Source organism: Antechinus flavipes, chromosome 4 (genome assembly GCF_016432865.1).
Source record: "Antechinus flavipes isolate AdamAnt ecotype Samford, QLD, Australia chromosome 4, AdamAnt_v2, whole genome shotgun sequence".
Classification (NCBI taxonomy): domain Eukaryota; kingdom Metazoa; phylum Chordata; class Mammalia; order Dasyuromorphia; family Dasyuridae; genus Antechinus; species Antechinus flavipes.
This window is the reverse complement of record NC_067401.1, coordinates 52,467,872-52,487,905: the sequence shown is the minus strand read 5'-3', so window position 1 is coordinate 52,487,905 and position 20,034 is coordinate 52,467,872. Positions and strand designations below refer to the sequence as shown.

The 20,034-nt window shown below is 41.8% G+C and overlaps 2 protein-coding genes across 2 annotated transcripts; one reads left to right on the top strand and one right to left on the bottom strand.

Moving 5' to 3' along the window:
• Positions 1 to 1,017: 1,017 nt before the first annotated feature.
• WDR77 (WD repeat domain 77) lies at positions 1,018 to 7,854 on the bottom strand. The gene is made up of 10 exons (XM_051993038.1): positions 7,411 to 7,854; positions 6,996 to 7,181; positions 5,720 to 5,861; positions 5,359 to 5,408; positions 4,756 to 4,826; positions 4,471 to 4,525; positions 3,488 to 3,559; positions 3,012 to 3,120; positions 2,486 to 2,554; positions 1,018 to 1,971 (listed from the first exon to the last, which is right to left on the bottom strand). Exons 1-10 carry the CDS (start codon positions 7,637 to 7,639, stop codon positions 1,812 to 1,814), a joined length of 1,143 nt encoding a protein of 380 aa, XP_051848998.1. The 5' UTR covers positions 7,640 to 7,854; the 3' UTR covers positions 1,018 to 1,811.
• A 113-nt stretch (positions 7,855 to 7,967) lies between these two features.
• Positions 7,968 to 15,208, top strand: ATP5PB (ATP synthase peripheral stalk-membrane subunit b). Its single transcript, XM_051993039.1, has 7 exons — positions 7,968 to 8,098; positions 8,266 to 8,302; positions 11,910 to 12,055; positions 12,839 to 13,002; positions 13,454 to 13,579; positions 14,189 to 14,368; positions 15,040 to 15,208. Exons 1-7 carry the CDS (start codon positions 8,059 to 8,061, stop codon positions 15,115 to 15,117), a joined length of 771 nt encoding a protein of 256 aa, XP_051848999.1. The 5' UTR covers positions 7,968 to 8,058; the 3' UTR covers positions 15,118 to 15,208.
• Positions 15,209 to 20,034: the final 4,826 nt, after the last annotated feature.

Here is a 20,034-nt window from a genome sequence, read left to right as displayed (position 1 = left end):
ACCCATTTTACAGTTAAGGAAACCAAGGCATCTTAAGTGACTTGCCCAAAGTCACACAGACTGAGCCTGGATTTGAATTCAGGTCTGTTTTATTTGAACCAGCTCGTTATCCTGTGCTACACTTAGCTATTCTTGGTAGATCATTTATCATCCTCCTTCCAATCCAATAAGCACTCAATAGCTATTATTTGCTAGGTATTGAAGATAAAAATGCAAACCCTGTTCTCAAAAGAATTTACTGGTGTCCGGTGGAGAAAGTGCAATAACCCCTGCTACTAATAACGTAACAAAAACGAAATTAATTTAGTTTTAAAAGAGACAAAAATCATTACTGTTGTGGCAATCACATCTGAGTCAGCTGTCTGCAGTGGTAGATAAAAACAGATTTAAAAAAAAAAAAGGTATACAAAAATGACGAGATCTTGACCTCTTTAAACAAGCTACTAATATTAAAAGTCTGACAGGAAAAGATATCGATAATTAAAAAGGTTTAATCAATACAAATTGCCAGTCAAGTCATATGGTCATTAAGTCAAGGCTGGAAAACCTCCCAGCAGCTGGTGAGGATTCTAGTTTAGCTATGGGTTAGCCTAAGTCAAAAGTTTCTTAAACTGTCGGTCATGACCTTACATAGAAATTGGTAACTAAATATGGGGGTCAGAAATTATGACTATTAATCAGTAAATGTTTGATTTGTATACCTTTTTTTTTTTAATCACTATATATCTGGGATCACAATCTCTCAGGTGAAAAGGAATCCAAGTGGAAAAAGTTTAGGAAGTTCTAGCCTCGATGATCATAAGGAACCCTTCCAATTCTTGGACAATGTGCATCTTATCAAAGAAGAAGTTTAACAAGATTAATTGTCGTGCCCAAGCAAATGAAGCTTGCAGCCAAGGTACAAGTTAAGAAGTCAAACCTGAATTTCCCGTCTGGGTATTCACAGCAACACTGGCTGTGTTGCCCTTAACCCTTCTCCTTCAACACAAACTTTTAAACACATATACACAAAACAGATCCTAAAACAGAGAATTTTATTTCACCACGTCATCTCAGATTCTCCATTGGGATGGCTCGTGGCAACGAAATCTATCCTTGACATGGCCCTAACCATAGCAAGCCAACTTCTGAAAGCTGAGAAGCCTCAGGAGGTGGTGGTCAGGACAGGCTGGTACCAGAGAACAGATCCCCAAACCCTCCCCCTCTTCTAGTCTGTCAGTTTTCTGTCTTGTCCCCACTTCCCATTTTCTCCTCAAATCCGCCTGGACACCCCTAAACCAAGTCTAACTAACCCCACTGGCACTCAGCCAAAACATAACACTGAACTAGTCTCTTGTGATTAGGGCAAGAAGGTATCCTTCCTGCTCTACCAAGCAAGGATTCATACCAAGGGAAAGAAACTACATCAAATGACTAAGGCAAGAGGCTGTCCTGGGGTTCCCCAAACTGGGAATTTCTGGTTTCTATAATCACAATAACCAAAACCCCCAAAGGGCACAGGAGGACACTCTTTTATACCTTTTTATGTACGTTTGGGAAGGAGCAACAAGAGGAGGGGAGGGGAGGTAACTAGATGTGGGAACAACGGTCCCGGATTATCATTTTAAAAAAATTTAAATATAATCTAAAAAAATAAATGGCTGTTTCCTTATGAGTCTACAGGACCCCAGGCAGAGAAACTCAGTGTCTCCCAACTGCTCAGCTCTAACAGACCAAACCTGCTACATACAGGACTTGTCTTCTCACAAACCAAGGAGTAAGTGGGTATGGATTTGTAGGATTTTTTTTGCCTTTTCTGCCTCAAATCCAATCTAGTTGCTGGCACCATCTGGATCAGGAATTATAGCTGGTTCTGAGGGCACAGTGTGGTGGAAAACCTGATGGTCCCAGCCCACAGTTGTGAGCAACTGGTTGTTGACTGGGGACCATGTAGCATCTCTCACAAAGTCTGTGTGGTCCCGGCTTCTAAACCTGGAAAAGGAAGAGAACAGAGCCTGATGCGAAAGGACTAAGAGGAGAAAACAAGTTAGCTGAGTCTAGAATCTGTCATTTGAAGAGGGCACCTTACATCTATTGGCTACTAAGAATTTTAAAGCTCCAAGTGTGTTTAGACCCTCAGAAGAGGTCCACTAACATCCCGCAGCCAGAGGCCAAGTGAAGACCAGCACCTGTGCTCCCTGGTTCCCACTGGGGGCTCTTGCCATGACTGCAGCTCCTAAGATGTAGCTACACACACAGCACAGGCCTCTGTCTCTTAGAAAGGAACTCTTGCTGTGAGACCCTGCCCTTTACCCATGCCAGTGCAAAGTTCTGGTTTCAGGCTGGCCCCAGGTCCTAGGAAACTTCGGACAGACAATGGACTTTTTAAAACGGGGAACCTGAATAGCAGGACGGTAGGAACCTGAGCAGACATGCTGGCTAGCTCCCCCTACCTCCCCCCCCAAGGAATTCCTGCTTCAGGCTCATGACTTCATTCTATACTTACACCTCTGAAAGTCCAGAATCAAGCACAGCTACGGAACAGTCTTCACTGAGGGATGCCAGGAGGGGCGAACTATAAGGAAGAAAGGGCAAGAACAGCAGAGCTGGCGGCTCCCTCAACAAGCCTTTGAGTACCTGTTCCTGATTTCCCCACTAGCCCAGGAGATGCTGAGCCACTGTTCAGACCTCAACAAAGGCATCTACAGCCGAGCAAAGGCAGGGACCAGGAGAATGGAGGATGGATTTCTGGGCCTGACACCCATCCTACAACTTCAGCTGCACCCAAGTTTCCCCTGCCACACCGACAGCCAGATGCACAAGGGATGGGGGTACCCTTGCCACCATCAGTGACCCACTTACCACCCAAGTAACCGGGCCTGGTAGTGCTTCGCTTGGCTCTCCCAGCAATTTGACCTTGTTTCTGGAGCTCTACCTGCAAATGTCAAAACTCCCCTCCCCTCCCCACCCTCCCCACCCCACCCCCCCGCCCCCAAAACCACCAAGGCACATCAGGGCAGGGAGGTCAGTACCTATCAGGTGAGAACACCAGCCTCGTGACGCTTTGGGAGTGCACAGATGAGGAGAGGATCGAGTTGGGGTTCTTGAAGTCCACAAGGAAGACAGTGCCATTCTCATCACCTGTAGGGCATGAACCAAGATGGCATAAGTATACAAGGCTTCACAGCTATTCCCGGCCTAGACTCAAGGTGCCTCTTTGTGGGGTACCTATGGCCCATTTCAAATCAAAACTAACTACTCAATCAACTTTTCCCCACCTCACAAGCCCTTTGGTCTGTCATGAATTTCATGGGTTTAGGAGTGGTGGTGTGCAGTTTGGCTAACATATATAGGTAAGCAAACAATCATGAAGGGAGAGATTATTTTATCATAATCACATATAGCCAATCTCCCTCCTGAGCCCAGAGATACAAAAGAACAAGAGGGAGGTTGTCTACTCTAAGGAAAGAAAGTAAGAGACAATCGCCTCAGCGCCAAGACTTCTTACCAAAAGTGAAAACGCGTTCCTTCTGAGGATGCCAGGCCAGTGAGGTAGGAAGGTGATGGGAGGCACTTTGGCCTGAGAAAGTGAGAATAGCAGAGGGAAATGAGCAAAACTAAGACAACCTTATATAGGGCAACAGCAACATTATTCAAAGAAAAACTGTGAATGGCTAAGCTATTCTGAGTGATATGACTGTTCAAATCAACTATGAAGAAAATTCTCTCCTCTTCCAAAGGAAAAAATCTGTTAAGTCAAAGTATGTGTGGTATGGTTCCACATACAGATCTAATATAAAAGTTTTCTAACAAAGGATTAAGAGGGGAAAATATAACTCAGAACTCAAAACATAACAAAAATAAACAAGCTTAAGATTTGGCTTTTTTAAAGTGAGAACAAGGGAACTTTTTGAAAACCCCAGAGGTAGAAAATCTAACTACATCCTCCAATCATATTTCAGCCCTGAGCCTGGTATTAGGATACACTCTCCCTTGACCCCATACTTCCAAGACACTAACCAATAAAGATAAACTGATATCTAAGTCCCCTTCCCCTAAAGGGACTCAGTTCAGTTCCGCAACCATCCAACTCTCATAGTCAATGAATCAGGTTCTATCAAGGAAAAAGTGACCTTTCCTTGCTCTCTGGATTAATACAAACCCATAGCAGGGTCCCAGCAAACTACAGGACAAATCCAGCAGCCGATTTTTAGATAGTCCTCTTGAATTAATAATGGTTTTAGCTTTTCCTATGTCCAGGGTCACACAGCTAGGAAGTTTTAAGTGTCTGAGACCAGATTTGAACTCACAGGGCTGGTGCTCTATCCATTGCGCCACCTAGCTGGACTAATAGTTATAATGGATTTAAAAATCATTCTTGGCTCTAGGATCCATACAAAAACAGGTGGTTGCCTAGTATGTCTGCTGATCTCTGTCTTAGAAGACAGAGGTTGTTCTAAAAGATCTTTCCTAAGGCTCATTCAGACTCACCAACATGTGAAGCTGGCTTGGGGCATCGGAGATCCCACAGTAAAACTCTGTTGTCCTACAAATAAGAGTAGAGGGCTTCATGATCAGCACAGTGGATTCCCGAGTTCACGGCTCAGCTCTGACCTTTACTATCTAGGTCACCTGGCACCCCCTTTCTCCAGGACTCCATATCTTCAGTGTAAGATAAGGGTCTCTCCCCAATCTACCTCAGGTGACCACTCTGGGCTCTAGCTGTACAGAGCAGCTAACACCCGCGGTGTGGGTTAGGGCAGGGGGTCACCTCACCTCCCCGCAGGACAGGAACAGAGCCTCCTTGTGGGGAGAAGCAGCAACGCTGGAGACGGGGCCAGAGTGAGCTAGGGAGGAAAGGAGCGGCACCATTACCACCAGGCAAAAGCAGCGGGACCCTCACCTCCCCCCCAGCCTCAAGGTGGAACTCTCATGTTTAAATGCATGGACAGATACAAGCAGAACTGAGGGGTTTGCAGAAAGGACAAGGTGAATCACAGCCGTTACTCAGGCAGTCACAGCATGTGGCTCCCAGACCCCAAAGGGCTTAAGATTCCCTCTCTCTATAACAAAGGTGAGAGGCCATGATCTCAGATTCCAGCTCTAGATCTACCTAGGATCCTCAGCTGCTTCCCTGGAGGAAGTGGACAACGGTGGGAAGAGACTTTTGTGAGGCTTCAGGAGGCCACCAGAGGTGGAGAACACAGAAAATATCTTTTCCCTTACAACAGGATGAATAAGTGTTTTTCTAATGACCAGGCAGATTCTAATGGAGGCCTTACCATCAATATACACAGCTTTTACCATGAAAATGGAATCCAGAAACTCAAAAGAACCAAGATGACAAAAATGGAAGTGGGAAGGAGAAGCAAAACTCACCTCTATAGGAGGTTAGCATTCTCTCTCCTGAAAGGTCCCAAAATTTTATGCTAAAGAGAAAAAAAAAAAAACCCACATTCATTACTAAACAAAATAGTTCATAAAAAACACACGCTCAAATACAGATGCTAAATAAAGTGTAGAAAAATGAGTTTTCACTTTACTCACTTCCTTACCAGAAATGTTCACGCTAAAGTGTATTGATGGCCTGCTATTTTTGAGGATGTCTTCCAGTTTTGAACGTCTTAATTATTATTCAGGGTTGGGTTTTTTTTCTCCAAGAACGAACTAGCATTATTTAGTGGGATCAGAAAGAGAAGAGGGGCACAAGCAAGGTCAACAGATGAGAAGAGGGACTCACCAGAAGTCTTTGCTGCCGCTGATAGCCTGTGTGCCAGTGACGAGAACACTAACACTGGTCACTATGTCATCATGCTCATATTTGCAGAACTTGTTGACGATAAGTCTCTCACCCTCGTCCAGTTCCCACAGTTCCACAGCACCTAGAAGATATGGGGGCTAGAATTATGCCAGATCTACAATTCATAGGGCAGCAAAGTTCACTTCTAGGACTCTGGAGACTCTCCTTTAGCTTTTATCCTAAACATCAACAAAGTGAATTTAATTATTTTTCAGTGAGTAAAACTGTAGAATGACAGCAATTCTCATCAACAGAGTTTTAAACTGGTTCCTTCCTCATACGATTTTATGTTGGTGTTGGTTTCCTAGGAAAAGGCTGACCAAAAAAAAAAAAGAAGAGAAGCAATATTATCAGCCTTCTGGGGGGGGTGGGGGGGGGGGGAAGAAATGAGTTTCCTAAGGAAAAACTATTTTTTCCCCTAGGGTCTTCTGTGTAGCTATCTGGTCAGTGTGATCCATCAATCCAGCTTGCCCAAACCTTGAAAACATGTTGTCTAGCAGACCAGAGATGAATCCCAAACAAGACAAGTCAGAGCTGGAAAACAAGAACACCCGTTGAAAGCTGGGTCCTTACTCCCCCAATTCAGCTCTCCAGATGGACAAATCTCAGCTCCTCCTGCTGGACAACACTTGGATCTCTCCTTGGAGCCTGGACCAGGCCCATGGAATGTTTCCCCAGTGGGCAGTTGCTCCTTCAGTTGCTATCATTTAACAGGTTGGTTTTTTTTTTTCTGTTATAAGAATTCCACAGGGGAGGGGAGGTCATTGGGGAGCAACTGTGGTGTAGGAAGTGAAAACCATTAATAAAATACTTGTTCCAAAACTCAGCTGAAAAGATGCAGAGTTGGCCAGGGCAGGCATGCAGGGTCCCGTTAAAACGGGGCAGCAGTGCAGACTACCCGCTCTTGGGCGGGCCAAGCCGGGTTTTCACCGTTTCTGTTCCCAGCACCTGGTAGCCACAGCAAAAAGATTAATCTTCGTCACCCAGCGGGTGTAGGGGGGAAGGGGGAAACTGAACAAACTTTCCACGCACAAGCCTGAACCCAGGGGTGGCCGTGGGAGCCAAGTCCTGCCTGATCTGAGCTCCAGTTTGACCGGGCACCTGCAGAGTGTTCTCGGAGTCATTAAGTCCCCAAATGGACAAACCTGGGGACCCTCCCCAACCCCGACCCCCCCCCACCCCGGTCAAACGGCTCCTAGGAGGAGGGGGTACTCACCCGAGTCTGAGGCCACGAGGATGCCCCGGTTCCCTACCCAGGAGAGGTCAGTCAGCCCGGCTTCGGTCTGGACTCCGGCCGAGCAGAAACCCTCGTTGGGGGCCGCGTTGGGATCTTTGAACAGCCACAGGGAGCCGGCCCAGCTGCGGCCGCTAAGGCTGGACGCGCCCAGAAGCAGGGAGCAATCTGCGGGAAGAGCAGGTGGCCGGGCCTCCGGTCAGCGCGGCCACGGGAGAGGGGACAGCCGGGGGTGGCGGGGTGGAGGGAGGCCGGGTCTGAGCCGGGGGTGGCGGGGTGGAGGGAGGCCGGGTCTGGGCCGGGGGTGGCGGGGTGGAGGGAGGCCGGGTCTGGGCCGGGGGTGGCGGGGTGGAGGGAGGCCGGGTCTGGGCCGGGGGTCGGGCGGGGCGGGGCTCACCGGACCGGTAGCGCGCCGCCTCTAGCTGCCGCTCCATGCAGGCCGGCGCGTTGGGAGGCAGGTTCCATTCCGGGGCGTCGGGAGGCATACTCGGCGGCTGCGGCGGCGGCGACGGCGACTGCGACTGCGGTGGCAGCGACTGCTGCGATTGCGACTGCTGCGATTGCTGCGACAGCGACTGCTGCGACAGCGACTGCTGAGACAGCGACTGCTGCGACTCCTTCCGCATCTCCGCGGCTCAGGATCTAATCTCTCGGTCCCAGGCTCCGCTTCCCACGTGGTGTCCACTCGGGGTACCCGCCCCTCTCCGGCCGAGAGAGGCCGGAGCCCCCGCTTCTCGCGAGACTTACTTTCCAGACCCGACCCGCCCCCTCCACTTTCCGTTAGCCGATGGGTTCTAGTTAAACTATGCTCTCCGTCCTCCCTCCTCCTCTCCTTCCCCGCCCCCCGCCCCCGTCCCTGCTTGCTTTCTGTTCTCGCGACAATAGGGGTTGGAGACGGGAGAAGCAAAGATTGGACGAGTCGAGAGAACGCTCGCTCTCCTCATCTCGCGAGGTTTACCATCCGCCATCTTAGCGCGGCGGCTGACAAGTTCTCCCCTCCGGGGTCATTGGGACGCAGAGGCTGCTGAACAGACTCTCGACCAACATGCTGTCCCGGCTGGCTCTGCACGCTGCCGGCGCTCTGGGTGAGGAGCCCCGACCAGGGGAGCGGAGTCATTGCTGGGAAGGAGAATGTCCTTGGGGGAGCGATCGCGACGAGGGGTGGGGGAAGACCCTGAGGGTCGTGGGGTGCCGCGGAAAGGGAGGCCTGGGATCGCGGACCCCACTGACCAGACTCTATGTCTCTCCACAGCTCCGGCGCTCAAGAATGCGGCCCCGCTGGCTCCAGGGTAAGTACTGCCTCCCACCCCTTGCTTTGAGCCCTAACGAAACTCCTGCCCAGCAGCCCGGGAGCCGCATCGGATTTGAGTGCGAGGGGCCTGGCTTGCAGCCCTCTTAACGTCTCAGGCGAGTGGGCTGCGCTGTGGCATCTGGTTGTCTAGCCCGACGTCTGGGAGCCCAAGGTGGGAAGGCATGGGCCTTTGAGGCATTAGCTTTCCTCTGTGACCTTGGGCACCTGGGCTGCCCGGCCTCTTCCTGCTCTAAGTCGGAGACCTTGTATCCCCCGAGGGCAGCGCCCAACCGTCCGCCGGGGTCTGTCCCGACTTGGAAGGTCGGAGCTCCGGACCTTCCGCCAGGTGTTTTGAATTTGCATGTTTAAAAAATAGACGGATTGTGGTGTCTTGTATTAAAAAAAATTTTTTTTGAAGCTGTGTGCTTAGGGGTTAGAGAGCTGACCTTAAGAGTTCGTGAAGCCGTAGATTCAGATCAGTACCAGATTCTGGGGAAATCACTTAATATTTTTATGCCTTATCTTTCCGAGATCAGACTTTTAAGTTTTCTGGAAGGTGCCCGCTTGCATTGTTAGAAGGAATTTCCTCATCTGAGAGTTCCATATACTAATGAAGTCACAAGGCCTTGTCTTTTTCTGTTTTTTTTTTTTTTAATGTACTTGGAAGATAGGTTCTTGTTGACCTGAATGCTAGTGTGGTTTTAGAGCTGAGGTAGTACCCGTAGTAATTGACATGTAGGTGATGTTAATGAGAGAAAACAGGTCTTGTTGATATTTTGTTCTCGAAGACACTTGTGACATGGGATAGGGAAAGGCCTGCTGTTGCAAGTGAATTGGATTTAAGTGAAGAAGGCTGCTTAACCTGCCTCACTGCCTCCTCTGGAATCATCTGGGTCCAGCCGTAGAGATAATGATCCCCGAGTAGGGGAGGGGTTTCCAAGTGCTCTCCGACCTTTTTGAGATCAGATTTTTAATGGGTCTCAGTTTGATTGAGGTAACGCCAAACCAGTCATTAAGGCTGGGTGATGAGAAAGAAATGAGGAAAAGAATGGCCTTTTTTAAACCTAGAACAAAAAAAAATTTAATCTGGGAGGGGAAAATCTTCAGGGTTTCTAGCCTAAACCTGAATCAGTTGCTATTTACATTCGCTCTAAAGTAATTTGGGCCCTGACAAAAGCCCAGTGGGGCTTGAGCTAGAATGAATGAGAGCCAGTGATTTGCCTTTAAGGTGTGGTGCTTAAAGAAAGAAATCTAGCTCAAGAATGCCTAGATATTTTAGAACAAGCATGGTTACAGTAAGACCACCAAACCTGTTGACTGACCCCGCTGGTGCATTATAGTTTTTTGTTGTTATTAATAATCTTGACAGCAAAAACCAAATAAAGAAGTAAAATCTTACCTAAAATTGGGCAGTTCTGATATATGCTTGTTTCCTTTTTTGATAAGGTTTATTAAACTTTAATTAAAAGAGCATTCTGGGCATTTTGCTTCTTGTTTTTAAACAGGCATTGTTAGTTCAACATAATGAATTGGCCCAAACTGAAAACGTGATCCAAATAATCAATGTTAGATGAATCCATATAAATATATATGTGTGTACATTTGAGTGAAGATCTTAATGATGTGCAGCTAGCACTGTTCTGATAGTACCTACCAATTCATTCTTTCCATGGCTTTTTAAAGCTACTTTTGAAGAAATAGCATGTGAGATTGTTAGCCTTCTCTCCATTTGTTTTTTAGTTTATTTGCATGTTGCCACCTCAAGTAGGATTCAAAACTGACCTGCTTGAGTTTAGTGTAGCATTGGTTTGGAGTCTAGAGAGACCTGTGTCTGGTCCCAGTTTGACATTTGGAGCTCTGAAATTGGGCAAGCCTCTTAACTCATTGAGTCTTAGTGAACATAGGCTTTTTAGTCCCACTCTATTTCCTTTACAGAGTACATCTGCAGTATTTCCTTAAGAATATTGTGAGGTTCACATACATAGTGTTTTCTAACCCTTTAAAATATTGAACATATATTTAACATTTTTCAGTATCGAAAATGAAAGACATGAAAGTAAATCAAGGAAGACAGCTAATGTTAGAACAAATATAATTCACACCCATATGAGGAGAATTTTTTAAAAGTAAAGTAACATAAATTGAAAAAATAATTATTGTACCACACTCCATATTTTAAGACAAAAGAGTTCTTATTCAGGACTTTGTAGACTTTTCAGGTGAGCAGGAGGCTAGCATATATACAGGTCATTTGCTCTCACTTCCCAGCTTTTCTCATTTTATTTTTAAGTCAGCCTTCATTCAATTGAAAGTTTAGGAATAATATTGTTTTTTTGAATCCATAACAGAGTGCTTCCCTTCCTGTATCTACTCTTATCTGTGATGTCACATTCCAGGAGAAGCCACCCAAGGTCACACAAAAACTGGCCTGGGCTATGTAAGACAAAGTAGAAACACTTGGGAAGAAGGGCCTGCATGCCTGTTGCTCTTGGTTCTCCCCAGCCTTGTGTATATTAAAAAGGAAAGAATTAAGAGCAGGATATACAGTAGGTTCTGAGATGAAATTGTGAGGAGAGAGATCTGTCTTCCTTGTGGCACAGACTTCTTCAGGGTAACCATACTGGAAAGGCTCTAGAAGGCTTAACACACAAAAAGAACCGTTAAAGAAATCGAGTGTTTTGTCTGAAAAGGAAAGTTGCCCAGGAAAAATTAGCTATCTTCTAATATCTGTGGGAACCTTCTGGAAGAGAGATTCTTGTTATTGAATTCAAAGGAGAGAACTAGAAGCAATAGGTAGAAGTTAATAGAAGCCAGATTTTTCATTTAATGTAAAGAACTCCTTTAACATAAAGGACAGTTAGAGCTGTCCACCATGAAATGTAAACTGTCTAAAAAGATAACAGATCACTGTGAGACATGTTCAAAGCAAGTTATTGAGATGTGGAAGAAAAAAGTGTGTATTGGGAAGCAAATTGTATTAGTTAATCTCTGTAAGGAAGACATAGGTAGTAGTAGTGGGACTAGAAATATTTATGTAAATTCATATTATGCAAATTTGACTTAAAGAATTCTGGAAGTAATCGGCATTTTGAGAAAACATCTATTAACTCATTGCACTCATTCTACTCCTGTCCCTTCCCTCAGCTCTGCATTCTGGCCTTCTATCTACCCTCCAAAACAAACAAACAAAAAACCTGCTAGATGAACATAGAAAAACAGACAAGTGAACATCTCTGCCACCAATGAAATAAGGGCTTAACTTGAGATATGTAGTATGAAGAGAGGAGACCTTTGTCCCACTCGATCCAACCTTAGTGAGGCCGTCTTTGATTCTGTGTTTGGGTACTATGTGTCTGGTCCTGGCCCTAGTCTGTTCATGTCTAATTCCCATGCATCTGTACTTGTCTCCCACCTACCCACCCCCCAAGTGGCTGGCCTAATCCCTGTGTTCCTTCTGCTCCCACTTCTTTGTCGGCAGCCCCGTCCTCAAGGACATGTGATTCCCTTTCTTCCCCATTTCTACAGGCAAATTCTCATTATATATTATAAAAGGTCTGGGGAATGCTTCACTTACTAAAAGTCAGAACTTCTTTTTATTTTTGCAGGGTGCTTCAGGCATCCAGAATTTTTCACACAGCGTCTCCCCATCTGGCTCCTTTGCCTTCTCTTCCTGAGCACGGGGGGAAAATTCGTCATGGGTTGATTCCTGAGGAGTTCTTTGGGTTTATGTATCCTAAAACTGGAGTTACGGGTAAGCAAGCTTTTCTGCAGAGATGATTTAGTCTGATATTTATTATGGTAATAGTTTGGGGTACATGAATTTCACATTGTTTCTTCTTTTTCATCATACCTTGTTATAATGAAAAATCAGTGCTTTTTAAAGGATGTAATCTGTTTATTCTTGACAAGCAAAACTTATTGCTATAACGACTAGCCTTTGGAAACTAAATATTTCTGGACTTTCTAAAGTATGATATAGTTTCTTCATCCTTTTAAAGTATTTAAGGATATATGTTCATAATAACTTTTGATATATAGAAGATAAAGTCAGAACTTACTAAGAATTATGACATACATGGAAGCTAAGAAATTCTAAAGTGTATAGTTATTGAAATGAGTGGCTTAAAATAAACTCTGACAGCTTTAGCCAGCCTAAGTGTAGAAGGTGGACTATTGAGTGATTTTTTTTTTTTTTAAATCATAGCTTACAATTTGCATTGCTGTAAAGAGTACCCCCCCTTTGACAGGATCATAGTCTTTTTTTCCTATTTTTAGTGTGAAGGTTTTAACAGTAGATAGTAGATAGATTTCAAATACAAGTCTTAGTTTGTTAAGAAATCACTTTGACAACAGTGATTATTGAATGTCATTAATTTATAATTTTTCTAAATGAAAGGATGGGGGGAGGTTATGCACTAGAGTGGATTGATTTTTTATTTTTTAATTTTTCTTAGCTAGCCTAGTCTTCATCTTGAAACTTCACTCATTCCTTGTTTTTATATAGAAGTTCTCATAAATATTCTTTCTCTTTCAGGTCCTTATGTATTGGGCACAGGGCTTATCCTGTATTTTCTCTCCAAAGAAATCTATATTATAACTGCTGATACAGTTGCTGCCATGTCAACATTGGGGCTCTTCGTTTATGTAGTTAAAAAATACGGTCCCTCTATAGCAGCTTTTGCTGATAAACTCAGAGAGGTATGGATGGAAATTTGATTTTTCCCCATTTTTGTTTTGGGTAGAAATTTAGGAATTCATGATAGGGCCTTCAACTTATTGCCCATTTGGAGTTAAAGTGTTTTTGAGGGAGAAAATCATGTAATTATTGCAGAGTTTGGTACTAATGTTACTTACCCTGTGTTTTTCAAATATTTTAATAACCTGTTTTATAACCATGGCAATAAACATTTGTAATCTGAATGATAGATCAAGCCCTATGGAATAATTTTCTGTATTTAGTAAAATGCTTTTATTACTTTTAAATTTTAGATTGATTTTTTTCAGATATTTTGGCATCCCATAAAAGTTGTGTGCATCTTTTCTTCACATTTCACACAAAGGAACTTTAACTTCCAAAGGGGAAAATGAATCGGTGCTTGTTATCATTGACCTTTTCACCAATATTATCATAAATATATTCTGATTGTAGGACCAGCTGGCTCAGGCAGAAGGACTTAAACAGGCCTCCTTGAAAGGTATCAGTGATGCAATTGAATTGGAAAAGAAACAGCAAGCCCTGGTTGCTAAACGTCATTACCTTTTTGATGTCCAAAGGGTAAGTATTTTTGAGGAATTAAAAGGCACTTTTCCCACATGAGAAAACATACCTCCTGGGCATTCGGTACGCTAAGATTCAGGAAAAACAAAATACCCAATTAAATGTGTCTGATATATAAAAACTATGATAATTCATTTTGGGAGAATTTAATTCATTTGTGACTTAGGAATTATATTCAGATTATTAAGTATTTCATTCACTTCTACCATGTTACCAATAACTCCTGAATAAAAGTGTCAACTGCTTGTTTATATTGAGATTAAAGTGTGACAAGAGCAAAATTCTTGGAACATGGACAAATCAGTATTTGGTTTATTAGGGACATTTTAATCCAGCTTCAGTAGCACAGGTCCTTTCTTGTTATGTACAATTTATTCCTCATACAAATCAGGGATCATTTATCACTTCACATGTTAATATCATACCCAATTTGGCTAAGATTTTTATTTTCAAATCACTAAATTTTAAATGAAAACAACCTAATAAAAAAAGCCCTTTTCTTTTGTATGGGATATTAAAGTGTGGTGCTCATATTATTCTTCTGGCACAGATCTTGAGAACATGTGGTTCTTTAACCACAAAACTAAGCTTTCTCATCTTTTTTAGAACAACATTGCCATGACACTAGAAGTCTTTTACCGTGAGAGGCTGCACAAGGTGTACACAGAAGTGAAGAATCGCCTGGACTATCACATCGCCAAGCAGAACATGATGCGACGCAAGGAGCAAGAACACATGATCTCATGGGTGGAGAACCATGTTATGAAGAGTATCTCTGCTCAGGAGGTATCACATTTCTGGCATGTCTGGTGAATCCAGGTCCTGGGCTGGAGATGGAAGAGGGAAGCTGGCCAGTGGTCTTCAGAAGAAACTGAAGCTGCTAGCATTTAATCTGGAGAAAAGCATTTTCAGAAGAAGTTACTGCACAGCTGATGCAGAGTTCTTCCTTTCTTAAAATCTGATTTATATACTTCTTCTGAATTTTAGGTACAATAGGTCTCCATAGTCACCTACCTAGTTACTGGTACTACAAAGTAATAATTTCTTGTTACTTGCTCTATTATTACTTTATTTCTATTCAGAAATGACTGAGACTTCAGTAGTAGAGAAGTTTGTGAATATGGTTGGAATATGACTAAAAGTTGTAAGAGCCAGTGATCACTTAAATATGCACAAGCACTACTTGTAAAAGATATGTGCTAAGTAGATTCATACCTAGTCTCCAATTTGTCGTCCCACTCTTCATTTTCAATTCTCTTCCCGGGATAACTAACTTCTGCTCTTGATCATCTCATTCCCTAGCCAGGAAGCTGTAATGGGGAATCTGTGTTGAGATGTTAGATCCTATGGGTCTCATACAATCATAGAATTTCAGAAATAGAAAGTAAACTTTCTATAATATACATACATGTATATAACCTATAATTATTATAGCCCTTTTTTTCTCTTTGTCACAGGAAAAGGAAACAATTACCAAGTGCATCTCAGACCTGAAGGTACTAGCAAAGAAGGCACAAGCACAGTCAATTCTGTAAAAACTACTTCACTTTAAGACAAAGAAAAACAGTTCACTAACAATGTAGAAGCTGTATTCTTTGTGACCCTCAATAAAAATCTTTCTCTAAACATTGTATTGCCATCCCTCCTAGAACTGAGCCTGAATCTTTCTAGAGCTATGAGGTTTGGAAATAGAATGGTTTACAAAGATCACCTTTCGTCTCAACTGCTTTATATTTTGGTGTAATTAAAAACTTTAATAAAGTTTAGAACACTATCAGAAGTTCTCAAGTTATAGCTTAAGTTTTAATTTTGACTCAATCTACCATCTTGAAATAACTGATATTTTTAAGACATAGGTGATTTCTGAAATTTTTTTAGATTTTATTAAAATTTAGCGTGTGGTTCCAGAGAAAAAATTTGCATCAAAATTTCTGGAATTTGTAGAACTCATAGCTTGCCATTTGATTGGGTTATGGTGCTAAAGAAGATTATTTTATTTTAACAATTTTCAGGAAAGTATGCATAAGAAATGTGTCCAATGTTTTCCCATTGAATTCCTTTATAATGTCAAAAAAAATCATGCTAAGATTCTAAACAGTATCAGAAATCATGTAATTCTCAACCTCTTCAAGAAAATATTGTGCAATTATGTGATTGAGTTATATTACACTTTGTGGTCACACTTAAAAGGATATTGTAAAATATACCACATATTTTAATTCACAGTTCCTTAATGTTTTCATTCATTTTATGGAACTTGATATTTCAGCAACCACTGTGACTTTACTTTTACTTGAATTGAGCTCCTAATCTATCATATGTTAAACCTAATAATTATACTAATAAAAGAATTTCTAAAGTCTCCTACCTGATAACAGTGACCAGGGGTGTCTCTTTGGAGAAAATCTTTTTTTACTTCAATTAATATTGAAGCCATTGGGGACTGGAGAATCCGACTATATAATTCATCAAGCTAAAAAAAGTTTGTTGCTTAAATTCTGAGGGTATTCCAGATGTTTATCCTATGAATTGAGCTTTATTTCTATAGTTAGCTGTCTTCCCAGTGGTTTCTTACAAGAAAATAAATTTGGAAAAAACCCTTAAAGGTACCTAATCTGGTCCTTCTTTTACAGATGTTGAGGGTTTAGGTCTGTAGATGTGAAATGATTTGCCCAAAATCACATAGTGACAGAACCTAGGGTGAACCTATTCCTTCTGACTCCCCTCAGCCTTCTTTCAACCATACAAAGACAAGACATGCATTTTCCTATTCAGTAATTAGAGCCTTTCACAAGCTGACTCCAACTTTCCAGACTGATTTCAGATTCTCTACATTTTTGCCTAAATTAAGTTGGCCTAATTTCTTTTCTCAGTAGAAGACATTCTCTCATTCCTCGACATAGGTTATCTCCTATTTACGAGTCACCTCCAAAAGAAAGTCTTCCTTTTATAGTGGTAAAGCTTTTCCTTCCCTGTTCCCTGAAATTCCATTTTCAGTAAGAGGTAAATTCTTTGAGGGCACAGACTGGGTCATTTTGTATTTTGAGGGTATAATCATGCCTAGTGATGAGCAGGCACTTATCTGCAAATTTAGTTGAAAGTATTTGTGAGATGATTTTGGGGAAAGTCAATTATATCTGCATTATTTCCTTGATGTACCAGTTTAGTAGCCCTTTCAAAAAAAAGGGAATGAAGTTACTTTTTCTTAAATTCACACTTGCTTGTTATAATCACTACATTTTTAGGGTTCACAAACCATTTAGTTATCCATTCTGGAATCCTACCTGATGTTTTTTTAAAGAGAGGGTTTTGGACTAAGTAATTTCTGAAGGTCTACAGCTTTGAATCTTTGATCTTACTTTCTGATTCCACAGAGTTTAAGGGGTAGGTGTACTGGAACCACATTTAAAAAATTTTTGGTGCCCTAGGGTGTAATTTGGTCTGGTCAGATATGTTAAATCATTAGTATGCTATAGGGCTATCATAATTTCCCAAGAGTTCCAGCTTTGGCTAACAAACTTGGAATATTGATAAGAGAAAATGATGAGAAGAATCCTCAAGAGTTGGTAAATCTATAGTAGTCTTCATTTTTCTGTAATGCTCCATTTGACACTGGTAACTGGCCTCTCCTCAAGGATATTTCCTCTGGTTTTTTTTTTCCATTTTCCCTGATTTTCCTACCCGTGTGACTATTTAGTCTTCTATGCTGGATCATAAAGTCCAAGCTTTTGTCCTAGGCCTTATTCCCCTTGTATACCAGGGGTTCTTAATCTTAAACGACAGAGAGATATCATGGAGCTCCTCAACTTAAATGGGGAAAGAATTACATTTGATTTTTACTAAGAAATTTAACATTTGATTATTTAAAAACATTGTGGAAAGGTCCCAAAAGTTTCACCAGATTGCCAAAGGAGGTCATGACACAAAAATAGGTAATTCTGTTCTGCTCTACTTTCTCTCAGAAGATTAATTACTTATCTCTGTGCAGGTGCTATTTATCCAGCTCCAATTTCTCCACTAAGCATCTATCCAACGTTTCAAATGGGATATCCCAGATTTCTCAAATTCAGTATGCCCCAAACTGAAGTCATCTTTCCCTCTTTTAAACTTGACTTTTTTTTTCCCCCAAAACTTTGGCATTATCTGGGACTCTGGCTCATCCCTCCTAACCAGTTAGCTCCCAAACCTTGCAGTTTCTACCTTGACAGTGTAGTTTGCATATGTCCCCTTTTCTCCACTCATAGGACTGTGACTTTAGCTCTGGCACTTGTCACTTATTGCTAGTTTATTACAGCAGGTAGAGCACTGGATCTGAAGTCAGGAGGACTTGAATTCAAATCCAGCCTCATATAAATTATGAAGACATTGTTTGACATGTCTCCATTGTTAAATGGAAATCACAACCTCTTTGTCCCAGTTTCCTCATCTGGAAAATAAAGATGGTAACTCCTACCATCTGTAGTTGTTGTAAAGCTCAAATGAGTTATCTATAAAATGCTTTGCAAACCTTAAAACTATATAACCTAATTGGTCTTGTTGTCTTATTACTAAAGTCCATCCTGTACATTGCTACTTAAGTAATTTTCCTTAAGTGAAGACCTGATCACTGACTTCCTTTTTGCATTTAGTATAAAATTTTATATCTTCTTGTATTTAACTTTTTATTTACTTTAAAGCTTAATATATTTATAGATACACTTTTCCTCTACACACCAGTAGTTTGAAAACTTCCTGAGAGGAGGGATTGTTTCATTCTTTTGTACTTTTATGTCCAGTATCCCCAGGCCCTGGAACAAAATAGGTTCTTAATACTTGGTGATTGATTCTCCATAAGGGCAGAACTCAGTCCCTATAATAAAGTATGCAATAGTGCCCAGTTTCTTAAATTGTTTTGACCCTCTAGTAATTGAAAGTTGAGATTGTGCATTTAACATGTATTGGACAACCTGTTATTTAGGGGAGAGAGTGGGGGGAAAGGGGAAAAATTGGAACTAAAGGTTTTGCAGAGGTCAATGTTGAAAAAATTACCCATGCATATGTTTTGTAAATGAAAAGCTATTAAAAAAAGGGGTTGCAAAATTATTACTTATTCGCAAATGTTTGCCTACCTATTTACTTATATGCTGAAGGTCATGTAAATTTTTCTCTAGTAAAAGAGTCACTAGTAGAAAAAGTTTTAAGAAGCTGTGCCAGAGTGGGTAGTGTTATTGTTGGAGTTAGAAATATCTTGGTTCAGATTATACTTCTGACACTGTCTTTGTGGACAGATCACTTATTTTTTCCTAATTTATCTCATCTGGAAAAGAGCAAAAGTCATTGTATACTAATTTCAAAATGACGAAGATAACACTTTAACTTTTAAGTTTTGAGTTCCTTATTCTCTTCCCCCACCAATGAAGAGGTAAGCAATATGATATCAGTTATCCATGGGAAATCATGCAAAACAGCCATATTGCAAAAAAAAGTAAAGAGAGTAACAAATTTCCAGCAGGTGATATTTTGGAAGAACTTCAGGATAAGGCTGTCTCAATCGGGCAGTGTGTATATGGGAAGGGGAGGATTGCAGGCCAGCACAGTGCAGTGAAGTACAGGGAGACCCAGGGCAGAGAGGCTTGTAGACAAAATACAGCAGCAATTGCTACTCTGTCCTGGTTCAGAAGCCTTTGATTAACTATGGGACCTCCAACACATCTACAAACAGCAAATAGTAAGCCCCTGAACCCCAATATAATACATGGGACTTGGCCATGCCCACCCAACTCGGAAAGGGAACCAGCAGCTCCTCGTCAGTGTGAAGTCACTCACCTGTAGAGGAAGCTTGGGACAATCTCTCCTTTTCCCCAAAAGCAGATCTCATCCTTTTAAAATGAGCAAAAAAGCAAAAAGAGCTCTGATCATAAATAGCTTTTATCAGAAGAACAGACCACAAACCTGAGGATACTAAAGGCAAAACACATTGTTGAGAAAGGAAAGGGAAAAAAAAAAATAGTGGGCATAGTAAGATGGTGGGAAATACGGTTAATAATTTTAACTGAATATGAATGGGATGAACTCTCCTATAAAATGGAAGTGGATAGCAGACTGGATTAAAAGCCAGATTCCTACAATATGTTGTTTACAAGAAACACATGTATTATTATTATTATTTTATTATTTTATAGCTTTTTATTAACAAAACATGCATGGGTAATTTTTCAACATTGACCTTTGCAAAAACTTATGTTCCAACTTTTCCCCTCCTTCCCTCCATACCCTCCCCTTGATGGTAGGTAGTCCCATACATGTTAAATATGATAAACACAATATATGTATACATATTTATAAAGTTATCTTGTTGCACAAGAAAAATCGGATTTGGAAAGTCAAAATAACCTGGGAAGAAAAACAAAAATGCAAGCAAACAACAGAGCTATGTTGTGGTCCACACTCATCTCCCGTATTCTTTCTCTGGG